Genomic DNA, 23,826 nt, shown 5'->3' with positions numbered 1-23,826 from the left:
TCACAGAGAGGTAGTTGTTGGGGTCTAGAATGCTGCAAGAATATTGCAGAGTGGAGCTGGTGAGGTATTGTAGCCAGAACAGTACCTGACAGAGCAGGGCCAGAGTTGTTACGGAGGGTTTCTAGCCGAGGAACCTGGATGAGCAGTGCAGTTGCACAAGATGATCAGAGTAGGGGGCATCTAGATAAACGGCAGGAGGAATTCTAGGAGGGAAATTAGGACTCAGAGGGAGTCCATAAGAGAACTTCCAGACGAGAAGTAGAGACTTAGAGGAGTCGAGCAGAGAACTTCCAGGAGGGAAGTAGAGGAGTGTCATGGCACTACACGGGGTAAGAGACCAGGATAGACGAGACAGAGCATCGAACTTCGCGGTCTGGAAGGCCATAATCTTATCAGTGCTTGATAGGAATTGTGTAAAGAACTTCGCCTTGAAGGTTATAGCTATCCCAGTCGATCCAAATGATAACGACAAGTACGAGGAGGCGATGGTGAGGGCCAAGTGCATTATCCTTGACGGGGTCAAGGATCATGTGGTACCACATATAGCCGAGAAGGAAACGACAGTTGAGATGTGGGAGGCTCTCAAGAACCTGTACCAACATACTTCTGTGCAAAGAAGAATGCTGCTCGAGAACCAAATGAGGTCGTATCAGATGAAGAAGGGTCAAAGGATTGACTCCTTCCTCGGAGGACTGAATGAGACCCGAGATCAGTTGACTACTATAGGAGTAACACCAGATCAGGAGATTATGGTGAGGACAGTGCTGAATGTTGTCTCAGAAGAGTGGGAAGTGTTTGTCCAGAGCATCCTGGGCAGAGGGACTCTCTTATCTTGTGACGAGATGTGGATAGCTCTTCGTCAGGAAGAGATCAGACGGCAGTCGAAGACAAGTAGCAGCAACAAAGGGATCAAGGTCAAGGAGGAGGAGGATGTGGCCCTAGCATCTGAGAGAAAGCAAGAGAACTAGAAGAAGAAAGATCTCTCCAAGATCAAGTGCTTCCACTGTGGGGAGATGGGTCATTATGTTACCTTGTGCCCAAGAAAGAAGAGTAATGGAGAGTCTTCTGAGTCTAAGGCAGCGCTTGCATGGGTAGAGAAGGAAGTTTTGATAGACGATGACTGTGCCATGAGTGCACACGCACCACTTGAGCGCAAGTGGGGAGACATCGAGCTATAGTCAGGCGGACTACAGGCGATGAGGGGCAGGATCCTCGAGGTACCCGGCCTCTTGGAATAGACCTTGCTACGGGAACCCTAACGAGGAGTAGCATGATTAGCTTGGTGGGTAGAGATGGATGCGGATGGAGCGACAGAGAAAGCTAGAGTGCAGGAGTCTCAAGACAGTGCAGAGCTAGCAGGCTGCAATAGTGCGAGAGGCACATGAGTGTTGGACCAGTGCAGGAAGGCACAAAGAGGTGTGCAACAGTGCGAGATGCAGGGAGTTGTTGCAGCAACACAGAGGTCAAAGAGAGGGAGCACTTGTCAGCGACAGAGGGAGCTTCAGCATTAGTGGGTGTCTTGAGCCCAACAGGGAGGTCAGTTAGAGAATCGGTTACTTACCTCTCAGTAACTGAGTTGCAGTGCAACAATGGGCAGCACGATGCAACATGATGAGAGGAGGTGCAATGCCGATGCAGTGCTGGGAGAAAGGTCTAACAACAGCACGAATGCAGAGGGAGATGTCGTACAGATGCAGTAGTGGCAGTGGCAGAACCATGGGCAGCAGTACAGGAAGCAGCAGTGCAGAGGATGTTGGGCAGGAAGGCCTAGCATCAGCACAGGTACCGATGCTAGATGATCAGAGTAATACTCAGTAACGAGCATTGCTAGAGCAGAGTCCTCGCTAAGAGGGAGTGTTGATTTGGGGTAGCATCTGATGTGCTCTAGCCACAAAATTTGATGGAGAGGTTGGGGTACATGAGATCTCCAATACCCAGCAAGGGTTTGGGCAGATTCTAAACAGACCAAGGGATATTAAAATAATTAATATTTTTAATGGAGTCCCTAAGTCTAAACTTAGGGAAAATAAAATATTAATGTGTATTGATATGAATCTGTTTAGATTAGTCCAAAAGACATGGATCAAGCCAGATATAATCTTATCCATTGATTAGGGACTTAATCTGGGCCGTTGAATCGTCAATAGGAAAAGCATAAGAGGAGGTTTGAGGGTCAGTTGGAGAACACACCAGATGATTAGTCATTCTATTCTCTCGAGCGGGGTTTCCTAAGAGAGATAGAATCAGTGACCGGGAGAATTGAGGGGCATTGAGTATAGAGGAACAGAGAAGGCAAAGATTGTGCCAGGAGAGCAGCGCAACAGCCAAGGAGGGTGACGCAGAGCCAGCAAGGGCTCACGCAAGGTCGTGCAGAAGCAGCCAAGTGCTTTTATCCTTTAATCCTGCATTAAATGCACATTAGACCACAAAGCAAAGTATCCAACTCTAACTCATCTCATAAACAAAATATAATCAGAAGTATGCAATAAGTTATGAGAATAGTTGGTTTGACTAAGCTAGGAGGTGAATTAAGGCCCATATAATTACCCAATGATGAGGCCTATCACCTATGGTATCCTAAAGATTGCTGCTTTCACCTCTTGTAGCGCCTCATCAATACAGTCAAACCTGTCTTAAGCTGAATGTCATTATGAATCCCTCACACAAAATATCCCATTCACCTGTGATCAGGAGAGCAGCTGACAGGCATTGAGTACAGAGGAAGAAAGAAGGTAGAGATTGTACTGGGAGAGCAGCACAGCAGCCAAGGAGGGTGACGCAGAGCCAGCAAGGGCTCACGCAGAAGTAGCCAAGTAGGGCTCCTTCTCTAATGGTCCTCATCATCTCCAGAGCTTACGCAGGCCTAGAAAGGCTGATGCAGGGCCAGCGTGAGACAAAGAGGGGCTGACGCAGTCCAGATTAGGCAGACGCTGGGGTTGCAGGAGCAATTTTGTGTTGAGGAGCTGCCGAAAGGGTTTTCTGGGGTTTCAGCCAGGTGATTTCTCTCAAACTGTGAGGTATAGATGCACAGGAAATTCTCTGTTGGGTAGGCCAGTTACGACACCCAGATTGTACTCTGATATTGCTTAATAAGAAAACCCTCAGATAGCTACACCAGTTTTCCCGCATTGGGTTTTTCCGGGGACATTGGTCCAAAAATAATGGTTTCATGTGGTGTGTTTGTTCTTGTTTCTTTTAGTTGCTGATCTGTAATATGTTGAGCATGCACTGGTGTTTATTTTCAGTATTTACTTTGTAAATAACTTGTTAAAGGAAAATTAACAAGTAGGTAGGAATAAATCAGGAAAGGTGTATGAAGGGTTTCTAAATTAAGTAAACTTAGAAACTTCAACAACTTGATTTACAGTCACTGAGGCATGTGCAGAGAGCCATCACTGGGCACACGTGGGAGTTGGGGGAAGGAGCTATAGAGCTGGAGTTAATTGGAGAAGTGGGAAAAGCCTTAGAGGGGAGCATCTCAGCATTTGGGGGTGATTTGGGGGGCCTTTCTAGCCAGCTACCGGCAGGCCATACTTCCCAGTGTGAGGACAAGAACGGGGAGCTTGGGGGTAGAATTCCGTGGGTCTGAACTAGGCAAAACTCTTTCTGGGTTTTGGTTGAGGACTAGGGAGATGAAGTTGCAGCGTTTTCTGAGCACGAGAGGTGGAGTTTCCAACACTTCCTTTCCAGCAGGCAGCACAGTTTCTGGGCAGCGTAGATCATCCTTGGAGTAGCAGTTGTGCAACACTTGGGTTCTTGTTTACTCACCTAGGTTTTGTCAATCTTGTCCATTAAGACAATGCTAGGTGCACCAATCCATCACCATTGTACTTGTTGTGGAAAGAATTAATAATATGGCTCAGATGATTCTTATTTGTAGTGTTTTTATGGTGTCTATTGATTGTTTCTCATTTCCAGTTGTTGGTTGTTTATTTGCTTTGTATATTACTGTTCACCCTAGTTAGGAACATTACACTTTGACCTAAAACATGGTGAACCAAGCATGAAACCCATGCTTTAATAATTCACAATAATAATAATAAAAATTCTTTTCTTTATTCTTTTGACATGTACATTACATGATGACTCAAGTACATTATTGGAGACCGAACATAGTTACATTTTCCAACACTCCCTCTTAACTAGGGAGGTATTCATAATGTACATATACAATGGAAGATCTCAAACTATATGAACCATGAAGAACTTTAGGCACCGCAATGCCATGGACTAGATTCCTGACCAGGGCAATCTATCCAAACAGTCACTCAACAGTTTAGGCACCACAATGCCAAGGACTAGATTCCTAACCAAGGCAATCTATCCAGGTGGGACTAAGATGGACTCAAGCTTTTAGCCCCTCTAGGTACCATCAGGCTTACTTGCTAACCATCAACCCAAAAATCCAAGTGTGTATCCAAAACAGAGCTCAATGATCAACACCACCTTTCCAACTTCTAGACATCAACACAATGTGTTGGCCAGATGTCCTTCGAGGAAATGCTTCACTCACAAATCCTCAACAGCCCTTGATCTAGTAGATCAAGGAGCACAAATCTCTCCCGATCAAACTGATCGATAATCAACATGCTATCAAATCCTTCGAGGGATTCACCTTTATGAACACAACCCCAATCAATAAATTACTTTCACTTGTACATAATCAAATATAAACCTCTGGAGTCTTACAGACAACAAATGTTGGTTCTCAACTTTCCATAGTAGGACTATCAACCGAATCTTTGACAGAAGATTCCTCAATCATACATTATTCTTCCTACTTCATATGCAACAACATATTCTTCAATCAGATCCTGCTTGCCTTCTATCAACGTCTCAAAATGCGTTCTCCAATTTCCTTCTCCTATTCATGGCCCTCACTAAAACTTACGGTTGTTAGTCCTGGTCTAGTGCATGACACATGAAGCAAAGAATCATATCTGTCGCTTCCTCTTAAATCGAGAGGATCTAATCATTCCTATACAAGGAATCTTCTCAACTATCCTCTTATCCTAGGGAGATTCCTTTCATTCGAGCTCCTTCTTAACCTAGGGAGTTCTACTTCTTTTCGTCATCGAAGAATCTTTTGTGGCTTCCAACCATTTCATTAGAGTTATTATCATCCTCATCATGCTTGTCACATCAAGGATCTTCACCAAGTTGAAGATTGTGTACTAGCGCAACTTGCTTGTCACATCGAGCATCTTCACCAAGTTGAAGATTGTGTACCTGCATAGCTTAGATAGAAAGTACAACCAGATCTATAGAAGCATAATGTTAGCCATATAAAAAACATAGAAGCATTTCAACTTTATACAAATCAGATACCCAAATTTTTAAACAAGAGACATATACTCTTTAACATCTGCTAGGGACTTTGTTATACACCCTAGACTACTTCATAACAACATTCATTCGATCTAGGGTTTCAATGTGTCTTCCAAAGGTATGACATACCTTACTACAACATATAGCAAATCGTAGAGACAATTCAAAACACATATAGATCTACAAAGCATCTAACAACCTTTCAAAATACATATGTTAGACTTTTCACTAGGGATTCATACAAATCCTAGATTTCATAGAAAATTAATCAAAGTCAATCACAACTTAGTCTTTAACCTGACCAACTTCCACTAGGGTTAGTTCCAAACCCCTAGATTTTTCAATCAAGCATCAATTAGTCACTAACATGACCAACTACTACTAGGATTAGTTTGCAAACCCTAGATTTCCGAGCAATCATCATACTCAACTAGAGTTCAAATTTAAACAATCTCTCACAAATCTCAAATCATATAGTCAACATTCATTAGAGATTTCTACTTCGACTAAGGTTCAATTCCAGAACCCTAGAATTCCATTTCCACAATCTCAACAATCATTACATGCATAGATCTTAGATTGTTACATTTCACACTAGACAATGTCACTACTAGGGTCTAACTACAAAACCCCAGATTTTCATTTTCAACAATCATCTAATAGATTTTAGATTGTTATACATAGTAGACAATTTTAACTTCACTAGGGTTTAGCTACAACACCCTCGATTTCCAGATATCATCATCCTAGAATCTAGAACAAGGACTTCCATTAAATCCTAAGATTCATGACCAATACCATCAATGACTAGGTCAACAAACATATCTAGGAATTCATAACCATACATAAGCATATCATATGTCTTATAACATAAATACATTTGACCTAGACCAAGCTAGGGTTTCAACCAAAAGGACATTTCTATATATGCCTAGATTTCATCATCGTGTAAAGACATTACATATCATGTGTTAGTCAAACCCAACTTCACAAATATCAATAAGAGTTAGACACACAACCATCTTGAATATACTAGGGTTTGATCATAGTCTGACAAACACACACATACCAAGTAAATCAATTCTAAAACAATATAAGGGTCTTGCTCACACATTCCACCAAACCCTAATAAGCCATGGTTCCAACGTAGAACACATTCTACCAAACCCGAATGTGCCAGGGTTCCAATGTAGAACACAACAAAACCAAAACTTCAAAGGTTTTGGGACTTTAGACCTTATCACTCAACCCTAATAAGTTAGGATTTCCTGATCATTCCAAAATCCCAAACATGACATCATCAATAAAAACTTCAACTATCATTTCATAGTATCCCTAAGCAACTTAGGGGATTTAGACATTTAGCATACCCTTCGGTTATGGTTTTCTAGAACCTGTCTAGGGTTCTACAAAACCTGATAAGAGTGGGGTGGGTAGATTTATCAAAAAATGAATCACCCATATAAGAATCACTAAGATTCAATACATCTAGTCATAATAGATTTAGTAATAGATTATCAAATGAATAATCCTTTCAATCAATGTATGCAAAGCATACCTTTGTTTCTTGACTAACCTTGTCTTGAGAGATCCTCCTCCTTTTAGATGTTTTCCCTTGTCTTGAGAGATCCTCCTTCTTTCAGATGTTTTCGCTAATCAAGACAACAAAGGGAGAAAGGTGATTAGTATCTGATATAATAAAAATTAAATGCATACATGAACCCAAAACTGAAAAGACATGAGATACTTATCTTTGGGAGTTGTTGGCGGCTTCCTCCCACTGTTGAGACCTGCTGCAATGCGCCCCACGAGGGTGGCAATCCTAATAGAGCAGTGGTCACAAGTTCTTTGTCCAAAACATTCTCATCAATGGCCAAGAGATCATCCCTAAGTCAAGCTATCTCCACAACGAAGGTTGCCACAATATCATCTTCGTAGTTCTCAACTCATTCTTCAAACTTATTACTCGACCAATATTCTTAATAGTAAAGAGCTTCGACAAGGATTCATACATTTCGATGTTAGTTATGAATGGCACAAGATTGTCTTATATCCCTTCACCATCAAAGTCATAGCCATCAATTCTAAATCCCTTAATTTCACTTTGTCGACATCACTGGCTTCTTTTGCAGGCTTCTTTACATTTCCTTTTACCAAATCCAGCGCCTTGTTCTTCTCGAAGATTAGGTCAATCCTCTTCTTCCAGGATCTGAAGTTGGATGCTCCTTCTAGTTTTTTCTCACCCTTGATTGAGTTAGACATCTTCCTTGAATATAATAGACTCTTTTCCTGAGATAGTGCCTATCAATGGATCCGCCCTTTTGCTTCTTTTTTCATGAAAGCACTTATATCATGTTGGAAAATCAGAAAGGCAGTAAAGATTTTCTTGATCTTGATAATTACTTGTGATGTTTCTTATGATTATGTTTCTGTATATCTTCTTTCTTTAGTTCATCAAACAATTACCAAAAGAAACAACACATAAAACTATAGACACCAGATGTAGGCACATGCTAGGGAAAAACCCCCTCGAGGGGAAAACCCTGTTAAGATAATTCTTCCTTTCAATAGTATTCCTTGAGATCGTAGAGCAAGACCAGACATGTCATCAACACCAAGTCAGCCTCTAGAAGTTCGACCTCTTCCCACTTCAACTATGCAACAAGTTACGGCAGCTAGCAGCTTCCAACAAGAGTCCAACTTGGAAGACTTCGATCTCCCAATCCAGAGCACGAAACAAAGAGAGACCACCACCAAAATTTTGATTTTCCTTGCTTCCTTAGACTCCCTCAAACTCTCATTCACTTTGGCTTCCCGATAATAGACTTCGCACCTTTTCCCAGCTACAAGAAAACTTCGCACTTCTGCCCAACAACAAGAGAGTTCGAACTTGATGAGAGAGAGATGCTCCAAATGAATTCGATGTGCTTCCGTTTATAAGCTTCTTGTGGGGTCGAATGGGTCCTCAGGTCGACTTGATCTTCTCTTAGGCCGACATGGTGTGGAGGTTCCATAATTCTTATTTGACTCAATACTAAACCTTTTTACATGATTCCAAAGCCCAAGAAGGGTCTCTTTAAATGTACAATAATTCTATAGACTCATAATCAATCCTAGAAGTCCTCAATGGGGACTTTGACCTAAAACATGGTGACCCAAGCATGAAATCCATGCTTTAATAAGTCACAATCATAATAATAATAATTATTTTCTTTATTCTTTTGACAAGTACATTACATGATGACTCAAGTACATTATTGAAGACTGAATATAGTTACATTTTCCAACACTCCCTCTCAACTAGGGAGGTATTCATAATTTACATATACAATGGAAGATATCAAACTATATGAACCATGAAGAACTTTAGGCACCGTAATGCCATGAACTAGATTCCTAGCCAAGGAAATCTTTCCAAACAATCACTCAACAGTTTAGGCACCGCAATGCCAAGGACTAGATCCCTGACCAAGGCAATCTATCTAGGTGGTACTAAGATGGACTCAAGTTTTCAGCCCCTCTAGGTACAATCAGGCTTACTTGCTAACCATGAACCCAAAAATCCAGGTGTGTATCCAAAACAGAGCTCAATGATCAACACCACCTTTCCAACTTCTAGACATCAACACAAAGTGTAGGCCAAATGTCCTCTGAGGCAATGCTTTCGAGATAAGAATAGTCTTGATGGAAGACACCCTGAGAACCCGGGTGGGGTATGTTCCGAGAGAGATAATGATGTGAGTGTATAAATCATTGATCTCGCCAGCATTGAGCTCAGATTTTGTGGAGAGATAGAGTTGTTAGTCAAGGCCTTGCTATGTAACAATGTTGGTTGATATGATGCTCAACAAATGGGTTACCAATTTGATTCTTCTTATGAGAAATTCTTCAGATTGAGAATGACAAGTACCATTATGAATATCTCCCTAGTTAAGAGGGAGTGTTGTAAAGTGTAACTAGGTTGGGTCTTCATAATGACATGTAATAGTGATTTTATGTAAAGAGATGTAAAGAAGAAAATAAAATTTATTGTAATGTTTGCATCATGGGTTTCATGAGCAAGAGATTTTATGTTAGTAAAGGCTCCTATTGAGAACCCTTAGGAATATTGTCATCTAGTCATAAAAGTCTAAAGAGTCATTGTCATGTAATGAAGACATGTTACACATTGTTAAGAGTCATACTTGTTTATGTAATGTCATCCTCCAAGACCTTGTCACTAACCTTCATGAAGTCGGCCTACAACGAAGAGATTATTATAGAAGATGAAGTCGATCTAAAACCGTCATGACCAATGACTATATATACAAGTGCTTGTCCTCATTTGGATACAAGCAATTCAGTGAGACAAGTCTACAAAGAAGTGCGAAAGAGTCGCTAGAAGAAGCATCTACATTAGCACAGCAAGAAAGACGGATCACGAAGATAGGTGTGGACTGTTTTCGGCTAATTTATCTTCTCACGTGCGAAGGTAACAGATTTGAAGGTGTCAAGAGAAGGTCGAAAGATTTTAGCTACATTGAAGTGATCTTGTTTGGGTAGAAGACCTCGTTAGAAGGAGCAGAGTAGAAGTGCAATAAGTCTCTCTCTTAAGGAGACTATTTAATGTTGATTTGGGGTAGCATCGGATGTGCTCTAGCCGCAAAAATTGGTGCAGAGGAGATCTCCAATACCCAAAAATGGTTTGGGCAGATTCTATACTATTTGGGAGATATTAAAATAATTAATATTTTTAATGGAGTCCCTAAGTCTAAACTTAGGGAAAATAAAATATTAATGTGAATTAATATAAAATTGTGTTAGAAGGGTCCAAAAGTCATGGATAATCTTAGCTGTTGATTAGGGACTTAATCTTGGCCGTTGAATTGTCAATGAGAAAAGTATAAGAAGAGGCTTGAGGGTCACTTGGAGAACACACCGAGTTGATTAAGAATTCGATTTTCTGGGGCAGGGCTTGCTGAGGAAATCGAAGGAGTGATTAGAGTTGCAGCGGAGGGACAATGAATACAGTAGCAAAGAGGTAGAGATAGTATCGGGAGCATCAGTGCAGAAGCCGGGAGAGGGTTGACACAGAGCCAGCTAGAGGCCATGTAGAGGCAGCCAGGAGTTGCGCAGAGCCTGAGGAGGGCCAACATGGGAGACGCAAAGGCTCCAGAGGCTGACGCAGAACCTCGAGAGGCTGACGCAGAACCTCGAGAGGCTGACGCTGGGCCAAATAGGCTGACACTAGGCAGAGAGGCTGACGCAGACCCTAGAGGCTGACGCTGGGAGATTTCATGGCGCAGATTGGAGCTGGAGAGCTGGATAGGGTGACACAGTCCCTATCAGGGTGACAAAGAGCAGCAGAAGTGTTGCTATGGGATCGTTCCTCCGGTGATTTAACTAGAATATCTGTCTCCGACTGAGAGGTACTACTGCTGAGGGCATTCTCTGTTGGGTTAGCCATTTCTGGCACCCAGATTGTATTCTGAAACTGCTTAATAATAAAACCCTCTGATGGTTGCACTAGTTTTCACGCATTGGGTTTTTTCGGGACATTAATGCAAAAATAACCTCATCACTTGTGTGCTTGTTTCTTTCAGTTGATGATTTGTATGTGTTGACACTGTACTTGTATTTATTTTCAGTATTTACATGGTAAATAACTTTTCAAGTAAATGAACAAGTAGGAAGAAACAAATCAGATAGTACAAGAAGAATTTCTGACGATAGACTTAGAAATTCCAACATGGTATCACAACGTGGTTGCAGATCACAGGAGAACTGAGGGCATCAACCGAGCAGAGCAGCAACAACAGAAATAACTATCCAGAGTGACATAAGTTGTTCCTAGCACAAAAGCAATAAGGAAGGGGTGGCGTAGTGGTTGCATCATCATGTTTGAGCTGGGAGAAGGATCAACGGAGTCATAAAAAGGAGCAGAGCTAACCTACACAGTGCCCGATCATCTTTCTTAGTCAGGAAGGGTTGGCACCTGTGACCAGGAGGTGTGGATTTTACTGGTGTCGGGATTGCGCAGAGCCTAGAAGCTCCAACCTTCAGTTTGCTGAGGCATAAGAGGTTGTGGGTAAGTTGCAGAGTGAAGTTGGTGGGGTACTGTGGTTAGAACAATACCCACCAGGGCAAGACCAACAAGGAGGGAGTTGCTGTCGAGGATTCCTAGCCAAGAAATCTGGATTAGTGGTGCAGTTGCACTAACGATTGGAGTGGGGCATCTCGACATTGGTAGAGGGATTTCCAGGAGGGAAATCGAGGCTCAGAGGGAGTCACACCTGGAAATTCCAGAAGGGAAGTAGAGGAGTAGCGAAATGGCAGTGAATTGGGTAAGAGACCAGGACAGACTGGACAGAGCCGCAAACTTAGTAGTCTAGAAGGTATTAGAATAATGCTATTTTAGTGTTTAATGCTCATTTATGTAGATAAGATCGTCTATGATCTTATTAGTAGTTTCTTCTTTAGAAACTTGTTGTTTCTATTTCTTAGTAGAAACTTATTGTTTCTATAAATTCATTTGTATTAATTATTGAGCTTCATTGCTCATTGTAATTTAGTTCAATCCATTCATTGATTATGGTACTAGAGCTCAGGTATTTTTTCGAAATAAATTTTCATTGTTTGAAAAATTTTGTTCTTCATTTCGATTTTTTTTTTTTTTTTTACTGGGCGTCACAATTTCTGAGCGCAGTCTTTTTCTAGGCGTCGCGTTTGTTTTCCGCTGGAGTTAGTTTGCGATTTGGGATTCGAAGCAGAGGGTTTTGACATTGCTGAAACAAACGCTTCAGGAGTGCAAACCTGCTTGATTTTGACAGGAATCAACACTTGTTGACGGCAAATCCCACTTGATTGTTAATGCGTTTAAATAAAACTCAGGTTCACAGCGATTGAATATTTCTGACAATAGACAGACTCGACGACGTCGGCGTAAAGGTGAAACAGAAAGTACCCATCAAATCGACGGGAACCAGATAATTTGTGTAAAGATCGGCTTCAGATCCCTCTTCTGTGGACGCGTCTTACAATTTTTTCCGGGAAAGCATTGACTTTTTGGTTAATCCTTTTGTCGGATTTTCGATACAGGCAGTGTTCGAGCTGTCGACATGGTTGTCATGTTTGTAAGAATTTCTCCGCGGGCTCTGTAATAATAAGGGAGGAGTTGAGGCTGTTCAACTACTTTTCCAGTGCTTGTCACGAAGAGAGTGTGAGAGAGATTGCGGCATGGAGCTTTTACGGCAGATGAAGTAACACGTATCAGGTTGGAGTATCTTCGTTTGTTGTGTTTCGGGTACTGTTGAAAGCCTATGGGGATTCTTGCCGGGCAAGTTATTTTGGTAAAAGATTGTGCTCTATATATTTCCTTGAACCCACTTCTCAGAAAGATTTCTGGTTCTATTTTATATTGCACCAGCACTTTAAATTTTGTCCAGGATCAACCGGCATCTGCATTGAAATCCATACAGGACTTCTTTGTTGTTTTCTCTGTCTTGGGAAACGTGTAGATGGCCTCGACAAACCAATTTGATGTTGGAAGGCAGTCAACGCTTTAATGGCACCAATTTTAACATCTAGAGACAGAGAATGTTGACCATTTTTTAATATAGGCGTCTTGACCAGCTCGTTTTGGGCAAAGAGCTCAGTGCTGGTACACCTGGTGCAGATCAAGATAAGTTTGATGATCAAAATCGAGAGGCTGTTATGCTTCTCAAACTCTCTGTGACTGATGATCGGTTACCACAGATTCCTTCCGGCAAGACTGTTGCCGAAATCAGGCAACATTTGAAGGAATTGCACGAGACATCCGACAAGAGAAGAGCTTTCTTTTTAAAGAATCAATTGTTCTCCATCATGATGGATGAACGTATGTCTTTACAGGAACATCTTAACAAGATTAAAGACATTCGAGATCAGCTCGAAGCCATTGGTCAGACCATGGAGGAAGAAGATATGGTAGTCATCACTCTGAAAAGTTTACCAAAGCCTTATGAGCACTTCATAGAAACAGTCAACATTACCTCCACTAATGTTGATATGAAGTGTCCAGAGTTATGCACCAAACTCCTGCAGCAAGATCGTTGGAAACAACAATTTGGTAGTGGTGCTTCATCAGCCTCCTCAGAAAATGCTTTTGCTGCCAAATATCAGTCCTCTCAGTCCTTTCAGCAGAAAGGTTCTTCTCAGCCTTCTGATCCTGCTAAGAAGAAAAATGTGCAGTGTAATTACTGTCACAAGTTCAGCCACATGAAGAAAGATTGCCGACAGAGGATTGCTTTTGAACAGAAGAAGCAGGGAGGGTCTCATCAGAAAGTGAATGTTGCAGAACATTCCGACCTGAAGGAATCTGCCTTTTACGCCTTTATGGCTAAGAGGTCCTCAAATCATGCCCAGTGTTCTGCCTGGTACATTGACTCTGGTGCATCACATCATTTCTCTCACAGGCGTCACTGGTTTACTGATTTCTCATCTTTCAGTGTTTCTGTAGTATTCGGCAAAGGTGAGGAGTACACAGTGGTTGGCAGAGGTACGGTTCAGATCCAGTCTGATGGGCGCACACTCATCTTCTTGAATGTGTACTATGTTCCTAGTATGGAAATTAATCTGTTGTCTGTCAGCTAGATTATGAGGAACTCTCCTCAGCACGATGTGGTGTTCAGTGCACACAAGTTCTCCATTATTGATAGGGAAACTCGTCTTACGGTTGCTGTTGGCCTAGAGGATCATGGCCTATACAGGCTTCTTGACACTGGTGATCTCTAGAAGCGGCTCTAGCAGCTCGTGTTTCTCCTATCAGCACTCTGTGGCATCAGAGATATGGGTGTCTAAACATTCAGTATCTCTCTCAGCTATCTCGGGAGGGACTTGTGTCAGGGTTACCTGATATTCAAACTCAGCATTTGGGAGTGTGCGGCGCTGGTCAAGCTGGCAAGCAACATCGGTCTTCATTCAAGGATGGAGAATCTTGGCGCACATCTAAGGTACTCTAGTTAATTCATGCTGAATTTGTGGTCCTATGAATACATCTTCAGTTACTGGTTGCAAATATTTTTTGCTTGTTGTAGATGATTTCAGTAGAAAGATGTGGGTGTACTTTCTAAAACATAAATCTGATGTATTTAGTATCTTTCAAGAGTTTAAGTCCTTAGTTGAAAAAGAGTCTGGGTATAATATCATAACTCTTAGAACAGATAACGGGGAGGGGGGGGGGGGAATTTTGTTCTTCTGTTTTCTCCAACTTCTGTGATACCCATGGCATCAAACGCCAGTTAACTACACCCTAACTCCTTAGCAGAACAGTGTTGTTGAACATCGTAATCGTATGGTTGTCGAAATGGCTCATTCCATGTTACAACACAAGAGTGTTCCGAACAAATTTTGGGCTAAAGCAGTGTTTACTACTGTCTATCTTCTTAACTGATCACCTACTCAAGCTATTAAGGGGAAGAATCTAGAAGAGGTTTGGTCTGGCCGTAAGCCTAAGATCAATCACCTGAAAGTGTTTGGCTCGGTTGCATATGTTTGGATTCCAACTGCTAAGCTCTCTAAGTTGGATTCCAAAAGCCAGAAACTCATGATGACAGGGTACAATGATCACCACAAGGCCTATAAGCTGATAGATATAGACATTGATCGTCTTATCTTCAGTTGGGACGTAGTATTTGATGAAGATAGAGGGTTCTTTCAGTCCCCTCCTTCTGAGCAATGTTCTGAGGATCAACCTCACAGTGTTCTTCTTTCGTTAGGTCCACTTGATGGGAGGGATGATGCACTACCTGAGTTCCCTTTTGAAAATAATCCTCCTCTCGCTACTCCTGTTGTTCCTGAGCCTCCTCCACCGACTTCGAATATTGGTTCTTCTATTCTCCGACCTAAATGGTGGGCTAAAACTATTGGTGATCTCCGAGATAATGAGCTCTTTGAAGGTAGAACTTCCAGAAATAAGAGCAAACATCAGCCTACAGTAAATTTTGCTCTTATGGCTAACCTACACAGTGTTTTTGAGCCGCAAACCTATTTAGAGGCTAAGGGTATACCTGAGTGGGAACAGGCTATGGAAGTTGAATACCACAGTCTTTAGAAGAATCACACTTGGACCCTTTCTGATCTTCCTGCAGGGAAGAAGCCCATTAGCTGCAAATGGGTGTATAAAGTGAAATACAAAGCTGACGGAACCCTAGACAAGTATAAGGCTCGCCTTGTTGCTCGAGGGTTCTCACAGAAGGAAGGCATAAACTATGAGGAGACCTTTGCTCCTACAGCCAAGATGAGTACCATACGGCTTGTCCTTGCCTTAGCAGCTCAGTTCAGTTGGAAAGTCCATCAGATGGATGTCAAGAGTGCTTTTTTGAATGGTGACTTACAAGAAGAAGTCTACATGACGCAACCTCCAGGATTCAAGGTTGCCGGTCAAGAACAGAAAGTCTATAGATTAGTCAAAGCACTCTATGGTCTGAAACAAGCCCCTTGGGCTTGGTACATGAAAATTGATAAGTACCTAACAGATCATGGCTTTCAGCAGAGTCCATCTGATGCAAACCTATATATCAAACATACTAGTGATGATATTTTGTTTGTGGTTGCCTAATTGGATGAATTTATCATTACTAGCAGTTCAACACATTTGATCCATGGGATCAAACATGATTTGTGCAACACTTTTGATATGACAGATTTAGGACTTCTTCATTACTGCTTGGGGGTTGAAGTCTGGCAGACAGAGAACAACATCTTTCTCTCTCAGTCCAAGTATGCCATAAGTCTTGTGGACAGGTTCAGAATGCAGGATTACAAACCTGCCATGACTCCTATGGAACCAGGGCTCAAACTTTCAGCTCAGTCATGCTTACCACTTGTGGATGAGTCTTTATTCAAGCAATTAGTGGGCAACCTCATCTACCTTACTGCCACTAGACCTGATATCAATGTTGCAGTGAGCTACATTTCATGCTTCATGACAGCTCCTAAGGCTGATCATTGGATAGCAGCGAAGCGTGTGCTGTGTTATGTGAGTGGCACTCCAAATTATGGACTTCTATACACTCGGAGTTCAGATCCTACACTCAGTGGTTACACAGATTTCGACTGGGCATGTTCAGTTGATGACTGTAAATCTACCGCTAGGTATGTGTTTAGTCTGGGATCCGGTGCTGTCACATGGACTAGTAAGAAGCAGCATGCAATGGCTCTCTCCTCGACAAGCAGGGTATCGGGGAGCAATTAAGGCATCTTGTGAGGCAGTTTGGCTTAGACGTATGCTTGCGGATATGCATGTTTCCCAAGAAGGTCCTACTCCCTTGTTATGTGATAATCAGGGAGTGCTCAAACTCGCTAAGAATCCAGTCTTCCATGAACGAACAAAGCATGTGGACCCATTGTCACCATATTCGACAGCTTGTTGAAGATGGATCCATTCAGTTGCTGTATGTTCCCACAATGTTGCAACCCGCAGACATATTCACCAATCCCCTTGGTCTTGATAAGCTGGTAAAATTCAGGGGGTCTATAGTTGTTGTAAATAGATTGAGCATTAAGGAAGGGTATTAGAATAATGCTATTTTAGTGTTTAATGGTCATTTATGTAGATAAGATCGTCTGTGATCTTATTAGTAGTTTCATGTTTAGAAACTTGTTGTTTCTGTTTCTTAGTAGAAACCTACTGTTTCTGTAAATTCATTTGTATTATTTATTGAGCTTCATTGCTCATTGTAAATCAATTCAATCCATTCATTGATTTATAGGCTAGAATCTTGTCCGTTCTAGACAAGAATCGTCTCAAGCACTTCACCTTGAAGACGATAGCGATCCCAGTTGACCCGGTTGAGAACGACAAGTACGAGGAGGCAATGGCGAGGGCCAAGAGCATCATCCTTGACGGGGTCAAGGACCATGTAGTACCACATATTGCCGAAAAGGAAACGACAAATGCGATGTGGGAGGTCCTGACGAAATTGTATCAATATACTTCCGTGTAGAGGAAGATGCTACTAGAAAATCAACTATGGTCATACCAGATGCAGAAGGGAGAACAGATCAACACCTTCCTCGATTGATTGAAGGAGATTCGGGATCAGCTGACTTCCATAGGGCCCATGCCAAATCAAGAGTTGATGGTGAGGATAGCCTTGAACACCCTCTCAGAAGACTAGAAGGTGTTTGTCCAGAGCATACTGGGCAGGTCGACCCTTCTAGATTGGGAGGAACTGTGGGCAACTCTTCACCAAGAAGAGATCAGAAGACTGACCAAGGTAGGAAGCAGCAGAAAGGGGGTCAGAATCAAGGAGGAAGAGGAGGACATTACCCTAGCATCTGAGGGAAAGCAAGAGAAATGGAAGAAGAAGGACCTCTCCAAGGTCAAATGCTTCTACTATGGGGAACTGGGTCACTATGCGAGCTAGTGTCCGAGGAAGAAGAGCAAGGAAGAGGCTTCCGAGACCAAGGCTGCGCCAGTAAGGACGGAGAAGGAAGTCAAGACAGATGATGACTGTGCCATGAGTGCTCACATGCCACTTGAGAGGAAGCGGGGAGACATCAAGCTGTAGTCAGACGGACTACAGGCGATGAGGGGCAGGATCCTCGAGGTACCCAGCTTGTTGGAATATACCTTGCTACAGGAGCGCCGAAGAGTAGTAGTAGTATTGGTGGATGTCAGTAGAGATGGATGCGTATGGAGCGGCAGAGGGAGCTACAGTGTAGGAGTCCTAGGACAACGTGAGGCAGCAGTGCAAGGTGCATGGAGTTGTTGCAGCAACAGAGGTCAGAGAGGGAGCAGTTGTCAGTGACAGAAGGAGTTTTAGCATTGTGGGTGTCTCTAGCCTGGCAGAGATGTCAGAGTTGGGAGATCAGTTACTTACTTCTCAGTAACTGAGTTGCAGTGAAGCAGTTAGCAGTGGAAGTAATATGGGCAGCATGATGAAAGGGGCTGCCATACAGATGCAGCGGTGGTAGTGGCAACGCCATGGGTAGCAGTGCATGATGCAGCAATACAAAGAATGTTGGGCAGCAGGCTTAGCATCAGCACTAGGACTGATGCCGGATGATCAGGGTTATGCTCATTGAAGAGTATTACTAGAGCATAGTCCTCGCTAAGAGGGAGTGTTGATTTGCAGTATCATCGGATATGCTCTAGCCACGAAAATTGGTGGAGAGGCTAAAGCACATGAGATCTCCAATACCTAGAAACGGTTTGGGCAGATTCTAAATTGTTTGGGAGATATTAAAATAATTAATATTTTTAATGGAGTCCCTAAGTCTATACTTAGGGAAAATAAAATATTAATGTGAATTAATATAAAACTGTGTTAGAAGGGTCCAAAAGTCATGGATCAAGCCAGAGTTAATTTTAATCGTTGATTAGGGACTTAATCTCGGCTGTTGAATTGTCAACAAGAAAAGTATAAGGGGAGGCTTGAGGATCACTTGGAGAACACACCGAGTTGATCAAGAATTCAATTTTCTGGGGTAGGGCTTGCTGAGGAAATCGAAGGAGTGATCAGAGTTGTAGCTAAGGGGTAGTGAATAGAGTAGCAGAGAGGCAAAAATAGTATAGGGAGCATCAGCGCAGAAGCTGGGAGAGGGTTGACGCAGAGCTAGCTAGGGGCCACGCAGAGGCAGCCAGGAGTTGCGCCTGAGGAGGTCCAGCATGGGAGACGCAGAGGCTCCAGAGGCTGATGCAGAGCCCTGAGAGGCTGACGCTGGGCCAAATAGGCTGACGTTGGGCAGAGAGGCTGATGCTGGGATATTTCGTGGGGCAGATTGGAGCTGGAGAGCTGGATAGGGTGACGTTGTCCCTATCAGGGTGACAGAGAGTAACAGAAGTGCTGCAGTGTTGTTGTGGGATCATTCCTCCGGTGATTTAGCCAGAATATTTGTCTCCGACTGAGAGGATTTAGCTGGAATATCACTCATCCATCATCTAAGGAGTGGAAGCTTCTCAAAAACTAAGGAAGACTAGGTCGAAGAACATTATCATTCTCTTGAAAAAGTGTTCGTAAAGCAAGCTCTCTCTCATCAAAGAATACTTTAGGGAGTAATCTTCTACTATCTATATCACTATTAAAATTAAGGAGGAAGCAAGTGAAGAAAGCAATGTCTACTCAAGTAAGTATATGAATTCATCTGAATCTATCAAAATGTCTTTTTGCAAGGAGAGCAACAAATTAGTTGGGGCTTCAAATTTTCTTGCATGGAAGAAAAGAACAGACCTAAACCTCATTGAGAATGAAGTCATGGATCACATCAAGGGGTCAATAATCCAACCTCCCAAAGAAGATACTCAAGCACTTGCTAAATTCATGAAAGGGGAAGTGAGGGCCCAGAGGATTCTCATAGAATCCATCAAAGACTCTCTCATCCCATATGTATCAAAATTAGACACTTCAAAAGCAATATATGACAAATTGGTAGAGTTGTTTTCAGTAAGTACTGCAAGAGATGTTATCTAAGGCAAGAACTCTACAAATTGAAGATCTCAAGGGAAGAGGGAATAGCCTCATATTTTATGAGGATTTCAGAAATAAGAGATCAACTTCAAGATCTGGGTGAAATAATGTCTGACAAAGAAATGACCACTATAGTATTAAATGCACTACCAGAGGAATGGGGCAACTTCACTTCAAGTATTTATGGGAAGAAAGAAGCCACCCCTTTCCAAGATCTATGGTCATTATGCAAGATCGAAGAAACCAGACTGAAGGCAAAAATTGATGTGGGATCAAATGAGCAGAATCAAGCATATGATACTATGGCAAAAGGAAAGGGAAAGTTTGGTAAATTTGGTCCTCAAAAGAAAAAGAACATGGCTAAGGTGCAGTGTGGGAAGGTTTGGTAAATTTGGTCCTCAAAAGAAAAAGAACATGGCTAAGGTGCGGTGCTATGGATGTCAAGAATATGGGCACTATAGAGATTGTCCTAAACTTAAAAGGGACAATAACAAGAGAAACAAGGAAGAAGCTCATATTACTGAAGAAATGGAAGAACCCGAACTAAAGAATCTTAAGAAGAAGTGAGAGATCTCTACTATCACTGATATAATCTCCATCACTAAAAGGTATTATGCTGATGTGTAAATTGTTGATTTCTGGTAGCATCGAATGTGCTTTAAGTCTCAAATTTTGCAGGGAGGCTTAGGGACATGTATTCCAAAGAACTTAGAAAATGTTTTGGGAAATTCCAGCCAGAAACGGTTTTATTAAAATAATTAATTATTTTTAAAGGGACCCTAAGTCAAAACTTAGGAAAATAAAATAATTAAAGGGTATTAATATAAACTGTGGGGTTAACTTCTAGAAGAAGATGAGGATCAAGCATAAATGATCTTAGCCATTGATTAGCTTCTAATTTGGGCCATTGAATGTCAATGAGGAGATTATTTAAGGAAGCTTGAGGGTCACTTGGAAAGACACACAGAGAGCTGAAAAGTTCGATTTTCTGAAGTAGAGCAGAGGAGCTGTAGGGAGAATTTCGATAGTGAGTTGTTGCAGTGAGGGGTAGGGATAGTTGGGTTGGAGTATCTTCTCCAAGACCCTAGATACACAGCAGAGAGGTAGAGAGACACCAAGAGGAGGTAGCGCAGACCCAGGAGGGGTTGACACTGGGCCAGAAGGGCCCACGCAGAGCTTGACGCTAAGCCAGGTTGGCTCACACAGAAGTTGTGTAGTCTTCAGCACAAAAGTCCGAGTTTGTTGGGGGAGCTAACATTTCTGAGCTAGGAGGGCTGCAAACTACTCTAGAGGGCAAACGTTTCCTAGTTGAGCTCAAAGCTTTTTTGAGGCTGACGCAAGGCCTACGCAGGGCCATTGCAGAGATAGCTGGGGATAGTTGGTTCAGCTGCTGGAACAACTGGGACTTGCTGGGTAGAGTGAGGTAATCTCACTAAGTTTTTTTGCCAATTTATTTTCTCTGTAACTGGATTGTCGGATGAGCATCAAGAGTTGTATTCAAAAACTACTTCTTAATAATATAAAACCCTCAGAACTGCTGCACCGGTTTTCTCGTATTGGGTTTTTTTGGGGACATTTATCCAAAAAACACTGTGTTAGTTGTGTGGATTTTTCTCTATTGTTCTGTTTTTGTTTTGGACAAATTATTTAATTAAGTGAAGGCTGCAATTGTATTAGCTTCGATATTTGTTGTATGAAGCAATTAATAATTTGTTTAGTCATTAACAAATAGGAGAAGTTTAATCAGTGGCTGCAGTAAGTAGATTCGGGTGAGGATTCTCGAATTTTCACATGGTATTAGAACTAGTGTAGGCAAAGCAAGAAGAACAGTGTCAGAGAACCCAACGTTGAGCAGAAGAGGGAGGTCGAAAAAGCTGCAGGAGGCAGCAGTTCGAAACCCTAGAGGGTTTGCACAATCCTAGCTGGAAAGCTGATTTTTGAGGCAATCTCTCTTTAAGTGAGTTGAAGAGAGGAAGGACTCCCAGTTCGAAATATTATCGGGGCAGACGGAGCAACAATGAAGCCTCAACGTGAGGAGAAGCTGGTGGGATGCAGTTTTTTTTGTAGGCCGTTTTTGTTGGGTAGAAAGACATCAGAAGAGAAGAGAAGCACAGTGACGAAACTTTTTCCTCAGTAAGACTTCCCTCCAAGAAGTTCGTTTTCTCATTGGCTAAGCAACAACAGTGAGAAGCAAAGAGGAGATTTTTGACATTTGTGGCAGAGATGGCAACTAGTGGCTTGAGGGATTAGGATAGGTTGGACAAAGCATCCAGCTACGCCATCTGGAAGGCTAGAATGTTATTCCTTCTAGATGAGCATGCCCTCAAGACATATGTCGACAGCGTGGTGGCTATGCCTGTAGATGCAGATCCATTGAAGTAGTACCGAGCTGAGATGGCGAAGGCCAAGAGGATGATCCTTGATGGAGTCAAGGATCACGTGGTGTGTCACGTTGCTAGCAGGGGGATTGCTAAGGCGATGTGGGATGCCTTGGCCACATTATATCAGGGATCTTCCGAGCAGCGAAAGATTACTCAGAGAAGAAGTTGAGATCTGCTCAGATGCAGAAGGGAGAATGTGTGGATCCATTCCTCATGAAACTGAAGGAGACTCATGATGAGTTGTCAGCTGTGAGGCATACACCTCAAGGTTCCGAGATGGTGAGATTGGCCCTAAACTCAGTCTGAGAAGAGTGGCAAGGCTTTGTCCAGAGCATCCTGGGTAGGGCATCTTTGCCAAACTTGTATAGTATGTGGGCAGCTCTCAAGTAGGAAGAGCTAAGGAGAGATCTAGTCAAGTGCAAGCTTGACGGAAGCAACAATAGTGGGTCGAAGCCCAAGGAGGAGGATAATGAAGCTCTTGCATCTAAGGGGCAGCAAGAGCAGCAGAGATGTAAGAAGGATGTCTCGAAGATAAAGTGCTTTAAGTGTGGTGAGATGGGTCACTACACAATTCAATGTCCTCTTAGGAAGAAGGACAAAGATGAGAAGCATGATCCGAAGGCTGCGCTTGAGAAGATCGAGGAAGAGGAGTTGGCCATGATAGCCGAGATACCTCCCGGAGGGAGGTGGGCTGATTTGGAGCTGTAGTTCGAAGGAGCTACAGATGGGCAGGATCCTTGAGGAGCCCACCTCTTGGATCAATTCCTTGCTAACGAAACCCAGATCAGAAGTAGCAGGATGGACTAGTGTCGGATTGTACCAAGGAGTGTTGGGGAGACAGTTGCAATGGCTAGGAGCGCTAGAGACTGAGCAGCGCAAAGCAGATTTGGCAGCAGTGCAGATGGCACAGAGAATTAGTAAACAACATTATAGTAGATTCAGAGGGTCAATGCAGAGACTAGCAGCAGTCAGGCTCCAACATTCACATGGTATCATACTGAACATAGTTAGTTAAGTAATTTAGGATGTTTTTCCGTTGCTAATGGAGTAGCAACAACAGTTTCAGTGTAGTGGTAGTGTTAGCAGCAACACAGATGCATAATTTTAGAGGGAGTTGCAGTGCGGATGCAGTGTTGACAGTGGCAAGGTCAACAACAGTACAAATGCAACATTTGCGTAGTGGTTGGTGGGCAGCATGTCAGACATCAACAACGCAGAGGGAGATGTTACAGAGCAGAGTAATGCTTTAGATTGAAGGCATTGCTAGAGCACATTCCTCTCTAAGGGGGAGTGTTGATTTCTGGTAGCATCAGATGTGCTCTAAGTCTCAAATTTTGCAGGGAGGCTTAGGCACATGTATTCCATAGAACCCAAAAAGTGTTTTGGGAAATTCCACCCAGAAATAGTTTTATTAAAATAATTAATTATTTTTAAAGGGACCCTATGTCTAAACTTAGGAAAATAAAATAATTAAAGGGTATTAATATAAATTGTGGATGTAACCTCTAGAAGAAGAGGAGGATCAAGCATAAATGATATTAGCCATTTATTAGCTTCTGATCTGGGCCGTTGAATGTCAACGAGGAGATTATTTAAGGAAGCTTGCGGGTCACTTGGAAAGACACATAGAGAGTTCAGAAGTTCGATTTTCCGAAGTAGAGCAGAGGAGTTGCCGGGAGAATTTTGAT

General features: G+C 42.5%; 2 protein-coding genes across 4 annotated transcripts in view; both read left to right on the top strand.

Annotated features, from left to right (window-relative positions):
• LOC149242689 (uncharacterized) overlaps positions 1-15,397 on the top strand; it is a 46,931-nt gene extending 31,534 nt beyond the window's left edge. Inside the window, exons 4-5 of the mRNA XM_089461039.1 lie at positions 13,761-13,843; positions 14,751-15,397. Coding sequence (XP_089317165.1) covers positions 13,761-13,843; positions 14,751-15,397 — 730 coding nt within the window. The remainder of the gene's footprint in view (positions 1-13,760; positions 13,844-14,750) is intronic.
• The window catches only part of ATJ1 (DNAJ heat shock family protein), a 332,305-nt gene that overhangs the window by 300,418 nt on the left and 8,061 nt on the right, over positions 1-23,826 (top strand). The window lies entirely within an intron of this gene.

Source organism: Pinus tabuliformis, chromosome 8 (genome assembly GCF_031772625.1).
Source record: "Pinus tabuliformis cultivar Carrire ecotype Pingquan chromosome 8, CPIR1, whole genome shotgun sequence".
In the NCBI taxonomy this organism is placed as follows: Eukaryota; Viridiplantae; Streptophyta; class Pinopsida; order Pinales; family Pinaceae; genus Pinus; species Pinus tabuliformis.
The sequence above is the reverse complement of the archived record's forward strand: the minus strand, read 5'-3'. Positions and strand labels throughout refer to the sequence as shown.